We start from the raw sequence: 19,087 nt of genomic DNA, 5'->3' as shown, positions 1-19,087 counted from the left end.
CCAAACCAGATAACCCCTTGTAAATAGAAAAGACAATTATTTACACTATTGAAAGAATGCTTTGAAGAAGCTGAATTGAGGGTATAAAAATCTGTAAAAAGCAGCAAAGGTGTGCTTCAAGATGAGAAATCTCTCTGACACCACTCACTGTTGTTCTTGAGAAGCTGGAAGAAACAGATCGTCTCCCTTCAAGGATTGTGCTAAGAACTTTACCAGTCAGTATTGGAACCTGAGTGCCTTGGACTGGGAGATCCCAGCTCTTGCTCTCTTTTTTTTTTTTTTTTCCCTCTCTAGGCATAGGTTTCTGAACCCAAATTGTATTAGTTAAGCTTGAGCTAAGTTTCCCCAAATACATAGTGAAACCAGGGTAGTGTTGTAATTGTTTATGTTTGTTTTCCTTTGCATGTCTATTACTACTAGTGCCATTATATATTTCATATACTTAGCAATAAATAACTTTTATAGTCAAACTGGTAGTAACCGGGTATTTTTCCTTCTCTGCTTCTCCTTCCCCACTTGCTCTGCAGCAACATTTCTTTTACCTAAGCTAAAGATCCCTGTGAAGCCCAAAAATACTGTGGAGTCTGCTCATCAAGAGACTAAAGATTGGGACGTGCCAAATTTGAAACGTATAAGGGGATCAGCTTGTACAGGCTGATTGACCCAGTTTGGATCAGACGTGCCCTAATGAACTGAATGCTGGCCCACGAGGGTGTCAGCTGGACACCCAGCTGGATTCAGAAGTATTCTGTTTACCTGTGTGCTTGTATCTAACTGCGGTTTATTGTTGCTCTGATGAACTGATTCTTGGCATATGAGGGTATCAGCCTGTTCATGATGATCAACCCAGCCGGGTCAGGCATGTCACGTTAATCTGTGTGTGTATGACTGATCTGGTGACTGGAGGAACCCAACCCTTGAAACTGAGTCCTGCAAGATAGCTTCATTGGGGATGAGGACTTGCAGAAGGGAGATATACAGCTCCATATAGAAACACAAGTACACAAGCAGCACATTGATAGAATTACAGAGACCCTAGAAACATATCCCTAATAAATAAGCACACCCGAAAGTGATGGGCAAATCTGGTAGCAGTACTGAAGTTCTGTTCTCTTATAGATATAGGCCCGTTTTGTGTGCTGAATTCCTGCCCAGTTATGGGTATAGACTGGTTTCCAAACACTTATACAGGTAAAAGTGTAATGTCTGTACCTGGCCAAAAGAAGGAAGTTAGTTAGAAAGAAGGAAGTTAGTTAAAAAGAAGTTAAAAGGAGCAGTCAAAAATGCAGAAGGACTACAGGCAGCCTCAGCTGTTTAAAAGTATTGTATTAGAAGCTTTGGGAAAGCAAGCATTTCAAATCAGAAAGGATAAAGAACTCTCCAGTAAAAACACTGAATAGCAGGCATTGTTAAAAACATAAAAGATCTACCCAAACTCTGGCAGGTTAAATGTAAATGTGTAATAAGGCAAACCACAAAAAGAGCATCTGTCAAAAGATGCTTAAATTAATAATATTTTTTTTTAATATATCAGAAGCAAGAAGCCAGCTAGACAATTGGTGGGACCATGAGGTGTCCAAGGAGTAGGAGTCAGGGACATTACAGCCACACGGAACAAATTAATGATCTGCGTCTGTCTTTACGATATCATGGAAAATTCCTACATGGGGCCAATTCTTTCATCTAGATAGATCTGATGCATTAAATCAAATTGAACTAAGAAGAAAGAATTTTTTTTTAAACTAATATGTTTAACATTAATAAATTCTGAGCACCAGATAGTATTCACCTGAACTTTCTCACATCTGGAACAATTGTCAGTTCTGGCCTCTACATCCCAAGAAGGATACAGTGAAAGTAGAGCATGTACAGAGAAAGGCAACATCGATGATCAGGGGTATGAAGCAGCTTGTGGGGCAGGGAGTGACTATTACACCAATGGACTGAAGAAAAAAAATGTTTTTACTTCCCAAAAGTAAAACAGCCATATTTGAGTTCAGGGGGAGGTGGGGGAAGGGTGGGGAGGGTAATAAGGAAATCCAAGCCTGAAACCAATAGTCAACAACATTCTGAGTGGAAATTCCAGGAAGAGATCCCTGATTTGACCAAATTCTTGTCATTGAGCAGTCAAAAAGAATGGGAATCCAGATCAAACTACCCTTGCTCTTTGAGGTTACCACACCCTGGGTTCTACACCCATAGGATCATAGAAATTTAGGTTGGAAGGGACCTCAGGAGGTCATCTAGTCCAACCTCCTGCTCAAAGCAGGAATATTCAGAACCACATCATTCCAGCCAGGATCATCCCTCCCAGTGAGAGTTTTTCCTAATATCCAACCTAAACTTCTCTTGCTGCAACTCGAGACCATTTCTCCTTGTTCTGTCATCTGCTGCCACTGAGAATATTCCAGCTCCAACTTCATTGGAACCACCCTCCAGGTAGTTAAAGGCTGGTACCAAATCCCACCCCCGCAGCATCCTCTTCTGCAGACTAAATAAGACCAGTTCCCTCAGCCTTTCTTCCTAAGTCATGTGCCCCTGCCCACAAACCATTTTCACTGCTCTCTGCTGGACTTTTTCCCACTTGTCTGGAAAAAGTCTGAATCTGAATCTCCGAATCAGATTCAGCTGAATCAATTTGGGACAGTGATCTGAATCACCAAATTGAATCACTGTCCCCTGAATTGTCCGAATCCAAAGCAAATACTAGCCACTTTGCACAGGCCTAATAATTACTTCCCTATATCTGCTGGCAACACTCTTACTTATGCAGCCCAGAATGCTGTTAGCCTTTTTGGCAACAAAAGCACACTGTTGAGTCATATCTACCTTATTGTCCACTATAACCCCCAAGTCTTTTTCTGCAGAGCTGCTGCTTAGCTGCTTGAACCCAAGCCTGTAGCGATGCATGGGATTCTCCTGTCCTAAGCACAGGACTTCGCACTTGTCCTTGTTGAACCTCATGAGATATTGTTTGGACCAGTCCTCCAATTTATCTAGGTCACTCTGAATTCTAACTCTACCCTTCAGCATATCTACTACTTCCCCCAGCTTGGTGTAATCCATAAACATGCTGAGGGTGCACTCCATTCTATCTATCTAAGATCATTAATGAAGATATTGAACAAAACCAGCCCCAAGACTGACCCCTAGAGCATTTCACTTGATACCGGCTGTCAAATAGACCTCAAGTCATTGACCACTACCCATTGTGCCCAACAATCCAACTAGCTTTCTATCCACCATACAGTCCATTCATCCAACCCATATTTCCTTAGCTTGCTTGCAAGAATCAAAAGATGGTATCAAAAGGTTTGCTAAAGTCAAGGTATATTAAATCCAATGCTTTCCCCGCATCCACAAAGCCAGTCGCCTCATCATAGAAGGCAATCAGGTTGGTCAGGCATGACTTGCCTTTAGTGAATCGATGCTGACTGTTACTGAGCACTTATTTCTCCAAGTGCTTAGAAATAGGTTCCTTGAGGACCTGCTCTATGATTTTTCTGGGGACTGAGTTGAAGCTGACTGGTTTGTAGCTCCCTGGATCTTTCTTCTTCCCATCCTTAAAAATGGGTGGTACATTTGCCCATTTCCAATAGTCTGGGTCCTCCCCCAATAACCATGAGTTTTCAAAGCCAATGGGCAGTGGCTCTGCAATCACATCAGACAACTCCTTCAGCACCCTCAGATGCATTGCATCTGGCCCCATTGACTTGTACACATTCAGCTTTTCTAAATAGTTCCTAACCTGTTTATTCACCAGTGAAGGCTATTCACCTTCACCAAACCAGAGTCTTCCTTGAAACATACCTATAACACTGCCCTGAGAATGGCCACCATAAAATATTTTCTCCTGTCCAGTCTTGTGCAGAATAAAGTTAATCATGGCGGGAAGATCATAGATGGCCATTTCATGAAAACTGAAAAACAAAAGGACAAAATTGCATTCAAGTTACAGTTTTGTGCATCTACACTGAAAACATCCTTAAAAAAAAAAATCACAGGTCTGCCAGATGTTAGTTAATAGGTACAACAGTTAATTCTTCCATCCTGAAGTTTCAGTCTTTGCCCCTGCATGCAGCAGTACAAATGTCTTACTGATTTTTGGACTTGTGATAGTAAATACCATGGCTTTTGGGGTCAGATCAGGTTAAAATTTATTAAAGAGCTTCAAATATCCTAGTAATGGAGAATAATCTGAATTTCAAGCAGATTTAGTCCTTAAAAACTGAGGACTTAGTTGTGCTAATGTAAGTTATAGCTGAGAGGCACTCTTAGCAATACTCTCCACCTAGTTCTGTAACAAAGCACCAGCTCTACCCTGTGTGTCTTCTGTAAGTCTAGAAAGGAAAATAATACAATTATCTATAAGAGAAAAAAAACCAAACAAACAGTCTCTCACTAACCCTGATCTTCCATACTCAAGCCCTCAGGCCTGTCACTCTTAGCCTTTGAAGACCTGTACATTTAAAGGTGCATTGCAAAATCAAGTGAAAGCCAGGTGAGGATACTCACCTCTGCCTATACAACGGTGGGATAGGACTGGATCTCCCTTGAGCAACCAGAATTTCCTGCTCCCTTGAAATGGAAATCTATTTACCTATCTCCAGCACAACAAGAGAACCAAAGGATGCAATACAGAGGATTTCACAGAGTGAGTCACATCCAGAGCTGCTTCTTCCAAACACAATTTATCCTACTTCTGCCTTGGTTTGTAGTTTCCCCATAATATTTAATCAGAACTAATAGTGCATGTTTCTTTCCTTCACTCACTCCTTGTGGGAGACAGGACCTGGTAGCCTAGCACTGCTGTATGAGTCCAGCACAAAGCAAATTCCCCTCAGTCATCGTGGACCAACACCTGCTTCCACTAAACCAAAAGATGTGGCTGCTTAGACAATGATCACCGGTTTCCATACAGATGCATGAATAGCATCTCTAGAATAAATCACAAAATTACCATGATCAGTTGTTTCTATACAATTTACTGCATGAAATCTACCTGAAATCCCAAAATGCCTCGTGATCAACAGAAAGATTCTGGTGCCTTCGAGACCAGCTGTTGCCTCTGCTGTTTCCCAGCCAAACATCATAGCCAGCATCTGCTAGCATGAAGCCCAGGCTGTTATGAGGAAGATTAGCAACCCAACTGCTACCATCTAAAACCAAGCCATGCTGCAACAACACAGCAGGCCTAGGACCTGAAAAAGAAACAAATGATCAGACAAAAATCACACTCCCAACAGTATAATCATAACCTGATTCCTTCCCTTCTGCAAGGGAACATTTTATTTAAATTTTCTGGAGCAGAGTAGTTCTGAACTGAATTAGAATTACAGCAAGTGCTGGCATCACCTTTTCAAGATAATATTTAAAGATGAATATAAATTATGATTGGCTTCCAAGAAGACAGAAATGATTTGACAGAGGAACTGGTGAAAATTCTTGGGAGAGAAATGACTGGACACAATCCATTCCTCCTTTATCAACAGAACTTTGTAGGATCACATTGGGCATTCCTAGTTTTAGTCGCATTCAACCAGAAATGTACTCATGTTTAACTTTAGTCTCTACTCATAGGTGAGTCCCTCCAGCCCCATCTCTTATATGTCTCTAAGTGGTAAACATTTTGATCACATACTTGTAAAGCAACCTTAAGGGTCCTTCAGAGCACTTATTCTATTCCATAAGGTAATGAACTGGCACACCTGAAGCCTAAAACAGTATTTGTCCCCTTTTCTATGGGCACCAAAGCTTACAAGCTCATATGAAGGCCCCAGGCATATGTTCAACTCTACACATTACAGTTAGTCACCAAGGACCTTCATACATTTTTGCAGAATCAGGGGTCAGTCTGATGACTGACAACAGTACACAGCACTTTCACCTTACTGCCTTCCAACTCTCTCTTGCACTTATTGGCACTGGATTTATGACCCACATAACTCCTTTCAGGCAGACCCAAACCATCACACTGACCACAATTTCTTCCATTCAATTATAGGCAAATATTATTGATGCACAGTGATACCAGATAAGAATAATGCAGGTAACACAAACAAAATATACCCCTCACCACCCCCCCAATTCTTTATCTATTAGTCCTAGGGCTGTCACAGAGGGAAGGTACATCCGGTCAGTACCTGAGCTTTACCCTGTGGCTTCATAGACAGATTAATGGATGGGCCAGCTGGGCACAAGCCCAGAGGCCTCTACCAGTTCAGGGCCCTAGGATTCTCATCAACAGGGAAGTAAAAGCCATAGTTTTAAACTCAGTGCCCCTTTTTGTCTCCTAGAAGGGAGACAAAAACAGTGCCAAGCTTAAAACTGCAGTTTTTTCATTTGGTTACCTGGGAGCTGAAAGCAGGGTCCCTCCACCAATGGGGTGGGGGGGACAGGGCTGGTGCCAGTCTGGGAGAGCCATGCTGCACCTGGGGTAGGTGAAGGGAGGGGGGCAGGCCAAGTGGCACTGCACCTTGAGGGGGGAGGGGGCCACGCTGGGCCAGGAGAGCAACACCCCACCTGGTTGGGTTTGGGGGTGGTCAGGGCTGGGCCACAAGTGCTATGCTGCACAATGCCTTTGCAGGCAGCAGCACTGGGAGGGCCTTGGGGGCTATAGCCCCCTAAAATTTATCTTAGCCCCCCCACAGCCACCCCTCCCAGTCCTGCTGCTCTCCTGCAGAGACATGGCACAGCAATCCTGGCCTAGCCCAGCCCAGCCTGCCCTTCTACATCTGTGTGGCTGCACAGGGCAGCCAGGCAGCAGCTTCCTGCAGGTAAGTTTAATAGAGAACGGGCAGGGAGCTAGACTGAGCCACACACAGCTTGCAATGGGATGGGGGTGGGGTGGGGAGGCTGGCTCCATGTGATTGAGAGTGGGGGAGGAGGAAGATACTGTGAGAGAAAAGTGTATGTGTATGTGTGCGCGTACATATCTATGCATCTGTCTGTGTATGTCTGTTCATGGCAGGGAGAGTGCATTTGTGTCTGAGTGAGAATAGAGGGTGCTCACATGTGTCTGTACCCACCCCAGCCCAGCAGGGTCCAACCAGCCTCCCCCACCAGCACTAGGAGGGGTAGGGGCCCCTCCCCACCCCCGCTTGTATCCCGGCTCCCATGTGGGGAGGGGGCCTCCGATTTTGTGTTTGCCCAGGGCCCCAGTACACCTTAATCCACCTCTGTGTGGTTCTTTCTTGAATGTCAGAAGTTAGCACCTGCAGGTCAAAGGCTGAGACCCAGCCCCACCCCCTAGCGGGGTGGGTGACACAGGCTGGTGGTATGCCCCCTGTCCATGGTGGCCTCAGGTTCCCCCCTCAGGGACCCTTTGCTGTTCTGAAATCCCTCTTTTTGTATCCCTTTCCCCTCCTCATGACTCTGCATTTTCTAACATCATTGACGGGTCTCCCTGTGATTGTCATACTGTCCACGTTCAATCCTGTCAGTGTATTCCTTTGTTCCCTGAACCGATCACATGAACACACCTTAAATTTAGTCATGCCCCAGCCTCTTAATTTGGTCTGCCCACCAAAACCTGAAATCCCAGGGGCTCTGCCACTGGTCACTGTGACCTGCCTCCAATGTGGCAAGCCCATCATGTTCTGAAACAGTGGGGTACACTAGGTCTTCAGTTTCCCAGCCTGTGTATGCATTGGCCTCAGACATGATGTCTGCCTTGAAGGCTGGGAAACTTTGTCACAAACAGTATTTTAAAAACCAATTAACCCTTGCCATTCCCTTGGACTATTGTTCTAATGCAATATCTACTTTATCTACAAGCCAATTCATAAAATCAAATCTCTAAATATCATTTTCTAGCCAAAAGCACTCATATAGTGCAAGGGGCTATTTGACTGTTCAAGGGGAGAACAGTCAAATTCTCTGTTGGGCTCAATCCAAGCACATAGACCTAGACCATCACACATTCCACACACTGATGCCACAAAAAAAAAAAAAAAAAAAATATCTTTTTTTTTTAGAGATGCACTAATACATCGGTCCATATTGTATTGGTACCGATAAAAGGAAAATTGACATTATCAGCAACCAGCTTTTTTTGGTTCATGTGGCTGATAATGTTGTCAATAAACCTCCCTTGCTGCTGTCTGTGGCAGCTTGGAGAGCAGCATCTGGCTGGCAAGTCTGTTGGGGGCTGGGGAGGGAAGGGGCATGGGGGGGCGCAGATTGGGGGCCCCACAGGGAGGGAGTGGGGCTGGGGCTGGCACTGCCCAGGCAGGGCAAGGTAAGGCACAGGACTGAGCCATGAGTGGCTCGCCCAGAGGGGATGGGAAGAGGGAGCGGCAGATTCCACTGCTTTGCACACTTTCAGGGGAACCATGGGAGTCATGTGCTTCCTGGATCTGTGCATGGGGTGAGGGCAGGCTGCCACTGCAGGCTGGGGCCAGCACTGGGCTCTTCACAGTGGAGAGGGGGGCTGTGCTCGGGGCAGGCAGCACTGGTGCTGGAAGGGGGACAATGGGAGATCTATGGAAAATTCTGGAGTGGCTATAGCCCACCCACCCCAGCTCCACCAGTACCCACCCCAAGCGCAGCCCCAACCCAACCCCCCCATTGAGAAGAGTCTGGCACTGCCCTTGGCCCCAGGCCATCTTCACCCTGCACACTGATCCGGGGGGGGGGGGGGCACATATCCCCCATGGTGTCCCAGGAGTGTGTGTAGAAGTGGGATACACCCCCCACCCCCTAGACAAGCCGCGCAGCTCTGTCCCACATTTGCCCCAGCTGTTCAGTACTGTCCCTGCCCCAGCCCCACTCCCTCCCTCCCTCAAAGCAGAGACCTCAATCTGCACCCCGCCATGCCCCTTCCCTCCCCCAGCCCCTTCCCCACAACAGATTAACCAGCCAGAGGCTGGTCTCCAGGCTTGTGGGCTGCATATCGGCCAATATGGCTCATTATTAATTGGCCACCAGTAACAGCTCAAAACAAACAAAAAAAATCTTTAAATCAATGGTGCACCTTTTTTTTTGTTTGTTTTGTTTTTAAATACTAAGCCAATTTATTGTTTAGAAACAAGTTTGGAAATACATGGAGACATAAGGATTACTATTTTTATTTCCTATTTAGGCTTAGAAACCATATTTGGAGTTTAAGTATTTGCTTTAACAGCTGATTGTCTCTGGGTTAAGAGCAAGACTATTATTTCATTTTGCATATTATTGTCAAACAAAATAGAACAACCTGTGCTCTCCGGATTCTCTCTACCATGAGGGATTCTGTTCAGGCCAAGGTAATAGCCATCATCTGTCAGAACTTCGTAGTCCTCATTGGGGTATCCTTTGGAACTGATCATCTCACTCTATAAAATAAATCAGGAATTGCCCAAGTGTCTTGTTTATATCGTTATAAGCTCCAGTCCTTCTCAGATTTCAGATAGGACATGAAATAAAGACCCAAAGCAATGTGAATTTGTTTCTGGAACTAATTTGTTCTCCTGGCCAAAACCAGAAAAACATGCAAAACTTCTCTGAGAATCTATACAGCTTGAGATCTTACATAGCTTGTAGAAATCAGAAGTTCAGGAATTGGCTGTGTTTTCCATGCTTTGAACATACTTCACACCAAACATGCACAAATTTCAACATTTTCTTTTCACTAATCCAAATCTCAATATAGTGATGAAATATTATGGGACCATAAGTAAAAAAGTCACCATGCCTTTTAAAGAGTTAATAGAGTTTCCTTTTCCATGTAGAAACAATAGTCAGTGACAAGAAAATGTCAATTCTGGATAAAATTGTGAATAAGGAACTTGGAATACAAATATTAAATTTGTTACACTGATGAAATAGAAACAAGTCTGGGTCATAAATACTGACCTTTCAAACTTTTTCCAAAAGGTCGACAACCTCAGATCCAGTATCATGACTGGGAGGCATCCTGAAAATAGTCTGCTTTAGAACACTTAAAAGGAAGTAACATAACTAAGTGGGGAGCAACTGGAGCAACCCTGGTTCTGTCTCTGCAGAGTGGTGCAAAATAACTGCTGCCTCAGTGCAATACGTGCCACTGCACTTGATAAGATGGTATTATGTGCTGGCCTCTGCATACATCCTGGCTGCCTTGGGGGTGGAACTGCCCAGATATGCCTCCGTAAAGAATCCAGTCACTGAGAGCCAAGAAGCAAAACTGAGAAGCAAAATATTGCTCAACATCTTTTTAGAACTCCATACAAGAATCCAGTGACTCATCTCAAGTTTCATTAGGTTTAGCACACTGCAGCATCAAATAATTAATCACATAATAGATTTTCTATTATTAGGCTGAGGACACCTACTATCCTTGACAACTCATCAGGATAAAGGATAAAAAGACTGAAAAGGCTGAATATATAGATGCTACTTTTTCTGTAGTGGTTCTTACACTAATCTCCCACTTCTTTCAGTGACAAACTGATAAGACTTTTCTCAATGGCATAGATTCATTCTTTGCTCAGTCATATTACACAGTTGGCAGTGAAATCAACTTACAATAGTCATAAACTGTTCAGGATTCACGTGACATTTTCCTTCGTTAACTTTGGAACTGCCAGATCCTTGCGTCAGACATAGCGCTACAACAAACAGCCACATCTCCATTCTCTGTAAAATAAGTGTACTTGGTAAAAGATAGTGTTATTAATATTAAACACAGACTTCATTTTATGTAAGGGAATGTATATTGTGATTATTTTTTTAAATGATCGCCACAACAAAACTTGAGAAACTAGTACCATGCTTGCTGTAATCTAACTTTACATTAACAGTGGGCAACAGTTCAGCAGTACCATGGGGTGGGAGGGCTATTTAAAATGCTGCTAAACAAAGAAATCACCTGTGGATTTATAGCATACTAGCAACTCTTACGTTGCACAATAAAATGGGACATAACCTCAATTCTGTGTTCCTAAAATTGTGAGTTATTTACTGGAAAGGAGACTGTATTCTATAAAGCAGAGAACCTGCAAAGGAGCAGACATCTACAATTAACTGATTGTGAACATCACATGCAACAATGTGACTAATAGAACACTTGATGTATGAACAGGAGGATATTGGGAAGCCAGAAAAATCTGTGCACCCATTTCTGGATTTTGCAGTCTATAACATGTTGATCATATGGAGGGGTGAAGAGACAAACAAAAAAAGAAATTTGGAGAATAGATTTCCCAATGGGAAGTTAAACAATGAAGGCCAGGCATTAGCAAGAAATGAAATCGATTCAGGCCAATGTAAAATATCCTCTCATCACAAACCCTCTCAAAGTAGAGTTCTCTCAATTTCTATTTAAACTTGAGCAATAACAGCTCATACTTGTAAACTATTTATGTTCCATACCCTTTGCATACGTGAGAAGTCAGAATAAACTTATATTTCACATTATACCCCAGAAAGTTCATACTATCTTAAATGAAAATCAGATCCTATAATTCCCATCAAGTCAGAAATTCTGAAACATGGAAAAGAATTGCTCTGAAGCAGAACAGTGAGGAATCTCAGCACAGAGGTGTCTTTAGGAAAATGTGAGGCTCCAAGTCTGACAGGAATGCAGCTGAGAGCCTGTAACAGGGAACCCTCACTCTGCTACTGGGAGAAAACTGGAGGACAGACAGGGCTGGCAAGGGTTCTTAAGGCTAGTGTCTTTGTGGCTCATAGGGCCCTGCTGGTACTGGGACAGCTTTCCCCAGTGCCAGCAGGCACCCCTGCCCCCTCTCCCCCCAACATACACTTCCCCCAGGACAGTCCCCAAGCCTTGGCCCTTCAACCCCTGCCCCACACAGACTTAGCTGTATCTAGCTGCTGGGATGCTTCCCACCTGCTGCCTGGTTACATATCAGCCACATGTATGTGCACCCTGCCTCCGATCACCCTGCCCTCAGCCCCAAGCAGCATTTTGCTAGGGCAAGCTCAGAAGTGCTGGGAAAAACTGAAAAAAGCTGAGCTGACCAAAAGCCCAGGCATTCAATCATATTTAAAAAAAAAAAATCCCAGATTGAGATTGGAGGAGCTAAAAAGAGGACATATCCAGGAAAATCCGGATGTATGGTAACCCTACTTTAGTCCCTAAAGTATTCAAACAGCAGCCAGCAGCTGCCCCACGTCTGAGTCAAGCTCTTTCACTTCACAATCCTTTTATGCCAGTGAGATCTCCAACTCCAATGTGCACTAGGGGTGTGCGAAGCTTTGGGCCCCGATTTGACTCGGCAGAGATTCAGCCCAATTCGGTGACTGAATCTCCAAATCCAAATCGAATCAGAGGACCCTTTAATCTCTCGGACTTGAATCGGACCCCTCCAAATCGATTCAGAAAGATTGGGTGCTTCGGACATAGAGGCAGTTTTAAATTTTTTCTACATACCTCTAGGTAGCAGGGGCTCGTGAGTGCTATGATGCTGGGGCACATGGGGCATCCCACAGAAGCACATGGCGTTCCCCAGAGCACTCGGCAGCAGACCCAGAAGTGGACCAGAAGCACTTCTGTTCCACTTCTGGGTCTGCCACACAGCATGCTGGGGGGGGCCCCCTGAGTGCCCCCAGCTCAGTGACTGGTGCCTCCTGGATCTGAGGGGGGCATCCAGGGTCCCCCTGCGGCTTATCGCTGAGCGAGGGAGGCGTCGGGTGGGGGGAGGGGGAAAGGAGGGGCAGTGCGCTCCCCGGCAGACCCGGAAGTGGATCAGAAGTATTTCTGGTCCACTTCCGGGTTCACCACTGAGCGCACCACTGAGCACCCTGCTCCGCTGCACTCCTGTGGGACGCTCCACGTGCCCCAACATCACAGCAATCATGAGCCATGCCTGGTACCTCAAGGTACGTAGAAAAAACTTTTAAAGCTGTGTCTATGTCTGAATCGCTGATCCTCCGAATCAGCTTTGGATGTTCAGAGTCAGATTCGGCCGAATTGAATCAGGGACAGTGATCCGAATCAATGAATCAAATCACTGCCCCCCGATTTGGGCTGAATCTGAATTGATTAGGGCCCATTTCGCATGCCCCTACTGTGCACCCTGCTGGGTAGGGCTGAAACTGCTCTGTCTTCCCCTTACTCCAACCTCAAGCTTCCTCTCCCTTTTTCCCTAGCCCCTAAGTTTCTGGGCATTTCTGTAAGTTGAAGTCCAAATTAAGAGTCAGCACAGCTCTACAAACTGCCCCCTGGTTCCTGTTACACATTACATTCATATTAAACCACTAAATGCCAGTTCTTACATTCTCATGAACTTAACATTTTAAATTGGGAAAGGAGAAAAATGGAGATTCTTTGCCAAACCATTAGAAAGCTATGAATAAAAAAAATTAGATCTAAGCAGGAACAATTTGGGCAAAGGTCTCCCTAACTTCAACTTTCAGTTGCTCACATCTCCATTTGAGATGACCCAGATCAGGCCAGGAAAATGAGAATTTCTAGAGCTGCTTCCCTAGCAAGAATTCTCTTTGAGGTTTTGATCAGATTCAGAGCCACTGGAAGCTTTTTGAGAACAACAATGGAAATTACGTCCATATAACAGTTAGACCAGGCAGTGCCTATAGCCAAGTGCTGACTGTTGACAAACTTTGTTCAAACACAAACTAACCCTGCAGTGGGGTTGCCTTATCTTCAATGTTCCAAACCAGTTTCTCTTTAAAAAGAATAGCATTTTGAGAGTGAGATAAAGGGAAAGATTTGTTTGTTCCATAAACTATATTTCTTTTTGAGCAGAGGGGAAGGGTGGAAGGGATAAATCAACACATAACTGAACACCCCATGCCAAGGCATATGCACGAGGGGGCCGTTAAGAGCTGCACCAGCAGGCTGAAGTCTGACATTTCCTAACTGGAGTCCTCAACTGCCCGCCTATATTGTATTTAATGAAATAATCCAGACCTACCACGTGAGCTGTATCTGAAGGAATATTTCATTTGTCTTAATCTTTGTCAAACCCCTAGGAAGTTACAAATAATAAAATAAGACCTAAGCAGAACCAGTTTGGAAAAAGGTCTCCCAAACTTAAACCCTTCAATTGTTCAGCCACCTCATATCTCCATTTGAGACTACCCACGCCAGGGAAATGAGAAATTCAGGAGCTGCCTCCCTAGCAAGAATGCTCTTTGAGGTTTTAAACAGATGCAGAGCACTGGACACTTTGAGAACAGCAATGGAAATTACTCCCTTACAACAGGTAGACTATGCAGTGACTGTAGCCAAGTGCTGACGCTTGACCAACTTGGTTCAAACTAAAATTAACCCTGAAGTGAGTCTGCCTCATCTTAAATTTTGCAAACCAGTCTTCTCTGTAAGGAGACTGGCATTTTTGAGAGTGATATAAGGGAAAATACTGCGTGTGTTCCATAAACCATATTTCTTTCTGAGCAAAAGGGGTGGGGGGGAAATCAACACATAGTTGAACACTTCACACCAAGATATATAAATGAGGGAGCTGTTACAAGCTGTATAGGCAACCTGAAGTCTGACATTTCCTACCTGGAGTCCTTGATTGCCCATCTGTTATTTTTAATTAAATAATCCAGATCTACCATGTGAGCTGTATCTGAAGGAACATTATTTCCCCAAGGAACATATCCTTAGTTTAAACTATACAACTAAAAAAAAATCTTACATGATACACTGTCTGGGCTCCCTAACAAGCATCTTTGTTTCCAATGCCTCTATAGCTCCTTTTATTTTTCAGCCACCCCATGCTCAATGCCCTTAAGGGGAGTCCTTAAACTATGGTCCAGCATCTCAAAATCTCAGCACACTGACCACAACTTTGTACAACCCCTGTGAGGAGGCTCCGTCTGAAAGGTGAAACATAATACTTAATCCAAAAAAGAAGGATTAAGGTAAATCGAGAGACCTGCTAAAACAGTTCAAAGTACCTTGGTGGCATGAATGAGAGATGCAAGCTTAGATGCAAACTCCCTCCTTGACCAGGCAGTTTTGATAGCAAGAAATGTTTTAACCTGCATTTCACTTACTGAAATTACAGATTTTTTGGATCCTTTTTTGATGATATCTTTATTTAAAATAGAAAAAGAGGAGGAAAATTCTGACCCTAAGCAAAGCTATCCTCTAACCAAAAAGAGGGACAAAAAGCCCCATTCAATAAAGATTTATTCCCTGGCAGACAACACCAATTCTGCCATGTATGGACCTGCATCATTACATACAAATTGGTTTTGCATGGTGAAAACCACTGGGAAGAGATTAATCCCTCATCCTGCCCCAGGAAATATCAACGTGCCAGTCTTGAATAACAAAGGCAAAGAGAAGATCTTTCTCACCGAAGTCTTTCCGTGGCACCCAGATGCAGTACCGATCTTCCAAGGGGAGCAGTGCTGGTATTCCTAGCGTTAAAAGAAAAGAAATGAAATAAATAGGACTGCCATTTGCTTAAAGAAATGAAAAGAAACAATAATTGTTCCCCTTCCTCTCCCTCCCTCCCTAATGAGCAGCAGTTTTGAATCTGTCCTACAAACTCTTTCATTCACTTTCTCTCTCTCTGCTAGTTCCTGAGCATGTGCAATTGTATTGTTTCAGACTTAGTGCACTATTAGGAACACCCATCTCAAGCTGTAGCCCACAGGGCAAAAAAATTATTTCATAATTTAAATTAAGTGGGTTGAAATGATGATACTACAGTAGTGCACACCAATACACATTCAAACAAACAAGCTGTTAAGAGGCTGCAATTTGGGGCTGAGGGAATCCACCCAATTCTTTGCCAGCTCACTGCATTTTTTTTGTCCAAGATTTTTTTGATCATCATCATCACCTTCTTGCAAACACCATCTCAGTTGTATTTTGCAGTAGGCATTTGGATGCAATAGGAATCATATTGTTAGCTAGCATTTCCAGTAACTACTAACTTTTGTTTCAACACATGCTTTTGCCATGCTAAACATTTCTCAGTATCAGAATTATTCTTGAAGTCACAGATTCATGAAGAGAGACAACCCCTGCCCCGCTTTGAAGGTAAGTGAGGTTCTCCCAAGAGCTGCTCCTTTCACGGTCTGCTCCACATCTTTGTCCCTTAAGAGAACAAGACTGAGTCTCCTTCAACCAACAAGCCTCAGATCACCAATACTCTGTTCAGTCCTCACTCCACTGACCTCAATACAGATCTTTATTTGATGCTTAATTGGATCACCTATAATTGAGAGTGTGCAAGTCATCTAGCCCTAGGACTACATAAGGGTTGCTGAGCCAGCCTGTAGGCCATGTTAGGCTGCACCAGAGCTAGCGTGCAGGGCTGGTATGGCAGGGCACTGAAGGCGTGTGCCCTGGGCACCACACGCAGCATGCATGGCCAGTCTGTCCTCAAGCATACATCAGCCCCACACCAGGGCCTACTCAGCCTGGGGCCTGCAAAGGGCATATGCTGCATGCACGCCAATGCTACAAGCTGGGTCTGGTGATGGTCCAGACTGGGCCCCAGGATGTCTTTGAGCACCTGAGTCAGTACCCAGAACCAGTCTGGCCAGGTGGCCTGTGCAGCATGACCCTTGTGCTGACCCTGTGCACCACATCTAGAGCAGGGATGACATATGCCCTACCAGACCAACCCTGTGCACTAGCTCTGGCATAGCCCAATCTGGACCAGTTCCAGAACCAGCACACAGGGCCAGTCTGGTGAGGGTGCTGCATGCAGTACAGGCCCTATACCAACATACTGTGCCATGGTCATTGTCTATGGTGTGTAGTCTAGCCTACATGCCAGCCCAACTTTGAGCAGTTGGTCCAAGACCTATGGGCCAGGTCATGGGGCTCTATGGCCCAGATGTATCCTACAGTCTATATGTTTGACACTCCTGACTTAAATCATCCCCTGCAAAGTTTGAGACTATGCAGGACAGCGTGACCTTTCTAGATAGCCAGGGCTACATTTACGATCAGACTTCTGGAGCCCAGAAAGATGAAAGGAAGAAAGACATTATTCCTATTTTATCCATATCTGCAAGGACACACCACTCTGAGGTAACTCCAAGCATTCACTGAGATTCAAGTGCAAACAAGCAGTCTCCAGTAAGTACAGAGCAAGTTTGTTAAGCTAATTATCTTTTCTCTTCTGCTGAAAAAGACAACACACCCTCACCAAAAGTTTCATCAGCAGTTTCTCTTCTCTACTGTAATTGAAACATTCAGTTGCAAAGCAGTTAAACCAAGACTGAAACCTGCTCCTGCACCTCTCCTGGGAAAACATCCATAAATGAAATACTGACTGTGATCTCTCAAAAGCTATGCATAATTTGTACAGAAACACAAACACCTTCAGTGAGAGAGAGTTAAACTGTCCTCTGGTTCCCACAGAATCTATCCAAAAGGCAAACCAGAGCTCATCTTGGACCAGCTTAGCCCTGTCCCTTTCTCACTGTTGAGGCTCAGGCCCTAGCTCTCTCAGCCTGGAGCCTGCCCTGGATAGGGCTCAGGATCTAAAGCACCTCCCAGGCTTTCCTGTGTGTCCCCCTGTCCTTCCCTCCAGCAAACTATACAAGCCCATTGCTTTAAATAAAACATACAAGGCTTCCTTCAGGTTACACACAAGCCTCTTCCCCACTACTTGGCCTTCTCTGAGCCCCTGGGGTACCCTGCTCTGACCCACAGCTTCCACCCCTCTGCCTGTCTGCACTAGTAGGACCTCTTCTTCACATAAAATTCGTGAATGCCTTGCTCCTCTGCCTCAGGAACCCAGGTTTACAGCTCCTCTGTCAGGTGCTCTCCTGACCAGCTACAGGTGTGCAGCTTGCTGCACTTAGTCTGCAGCTGTTCCCTTGCTACCTTCCCTCCCACAGCTAGTCCTTGTTCAGCAGCTTGGGACCATTTCTGTTGCAGTCTCTCTCAAAGAAACAGGAGCTCAGGCATGTCAGAGGGGCAGACAGCAGAGAGGACAAGGAGTAATTTTTTATGCTCTACAGCTCTGAGAGCCTGGAGTCTCTCAAACAGATGTTTTTTTCTGTGATTTTCCTTGTGTGGCAAAAGGCCCAGTTATTCTTTCTTTTTTTCTTTTAAAATGCATTCCCTCCCCTTCCCCAACCATTCCTGACTTTGTGCCTCCCTCTTATTCCCTATAGATAAGTATAAGTAAGCTAAGATGTAGGATAAGCTTTAACATTTTTATTTTAGGTAGTAAGTTTTATTTTTATCTCCCTCTTTGCAAATAAATGCCCTGCTATTTTGATATAGATATCCACTGTTTTATAAGTGATAATTATTATGTTTGTGTTGTTTTTTTTTTTACTGCCTTTATATTGCGTGATTACTGTTTTAGGCCTATATATGTAAGTTAGCGTAAGTCATGTCAAGCCTCCATCTTATCCCCTTGCCTGGTTGTGTAACCCATGACTCATACTACCCCTCCTATGTAACTTGGTTCCTGAATGAATGGGGATGAATGAGGGTGCTTGAGAGACTATGGCAGTAGGTCTAAAAGTAGCTCCCTCTGAATGACTGAACCATGAACACCAATACCTGGACCAAGGACCCAGCCCTTGCAACCACCCTCAGCATTCAAAGAAACAAAAGATGAGGCAACTCACCATTGTGCCGAGGCTGCACATGCTCAGTAAGAACACCTGGAGCCCTCTGGAACAGGACTGACCTTGCCTGGACAGGCCTTTCCCATAGGAGATCAGAGGTAGTCTGCCCCATAAAAAAGGGGTAGTGAAGACTGACTCCTTGGGATGCCCTCTCCATCTGGACCAGACCAGCTCCACGTCACACTGCCTATCCACCCCAGAGGCCTTGCCAGCGACCCTGCCCTGGAAAACACTGAGCTGAAAGAGACCCTGGCTGGCCATCAAGGACCCACTTTCAGCCTGGGATAGGTAGATATCACCTGCATAGTTCTTCCTCCAATTTGGAATCTCTCTCTCTCTCTCTCTCCTCCCGGACTTCAGCCTCTGCACCAAGCCTCTTTAACCCCTGCTGCCATTGTGTGTGCATGCACACAAAAGAACCAATAAAGTATCGTGTCACCATCTCCCCTGTTCAATAAAATTACTATCATTTGTAAACCCAAGTTGGGATGTATTTTACTGAGCCCCGGTCCCTTCCCTATTTCAAATTCCGGTCTCTGTCTCTCTCTCTCTTGGCTCTCAGCCCTGTTGCTTTCTGCAGGCT

The 19,087-nt window shown here is 44.6% G+C and overlaps 1 protein-coding gene across 1 annotated transcript in view; it reads right to left on the bottom strand.

Annotated features, from left to right (window-relative positions):
• The window catches only part of LOC102560781 (putative lysosomal acid lipase/cholesteryl ester hydrolase), a 28,655-nt gene extending 10,996 nt beyond the window's left edge, over positions 1-17,659 (bottom strand). Inside the window, exons 1-6 of the mRNA XM_019484179.2 lie at positions 17,064-17,659; positions 15,253-15,315; positions 10,486-10,596; positions 9,197-9,314; positions 5,003-5,201; positions 3,811-3,920 (exon numbers count right to left, since the gene is read on the bottom strand). Of these exons, the coding sequence (XP_019339724.2) occupies positions 3,811-3,920; positions 5,003-5,201; positions 9,197-9,314; positions 10,486-10,596; positions 15,253-15,315; positions 17,064-17,171 (709 nt within the window). The 5' untranslated portion in view covers positions 17,172-17,659. The remainder of the gene's footprint in view (positions 1-3,810; positions 3,921-5,002; positions 5,202-9,196; positions 9,315-10,485; positions 10,597-15,252; positions 15,316-17,063) is intronic.
• Between the last annotated feature and the right edge of the window lie 1,428 nt (positions 17,660-19,087).

Source organism: Alligator mississippiensis, chromosome 6 (assembly GCF_030867095.1).
Source record: "Alligator mississippiensis isolate rAllMis1 chromosome 6, rAllMis1, whole genome shotgun sequence".
Lineage (NCBI taxonomy): Eukaryota > Metazoa > Chordata > Crocodylia > Alligatoridae > Alligator > Alligator mississippiensis.
Note: the sequence above shows the minus strand (reverse complement) of the source record. Positions and strands in the feature narration are given on the sequence as shown.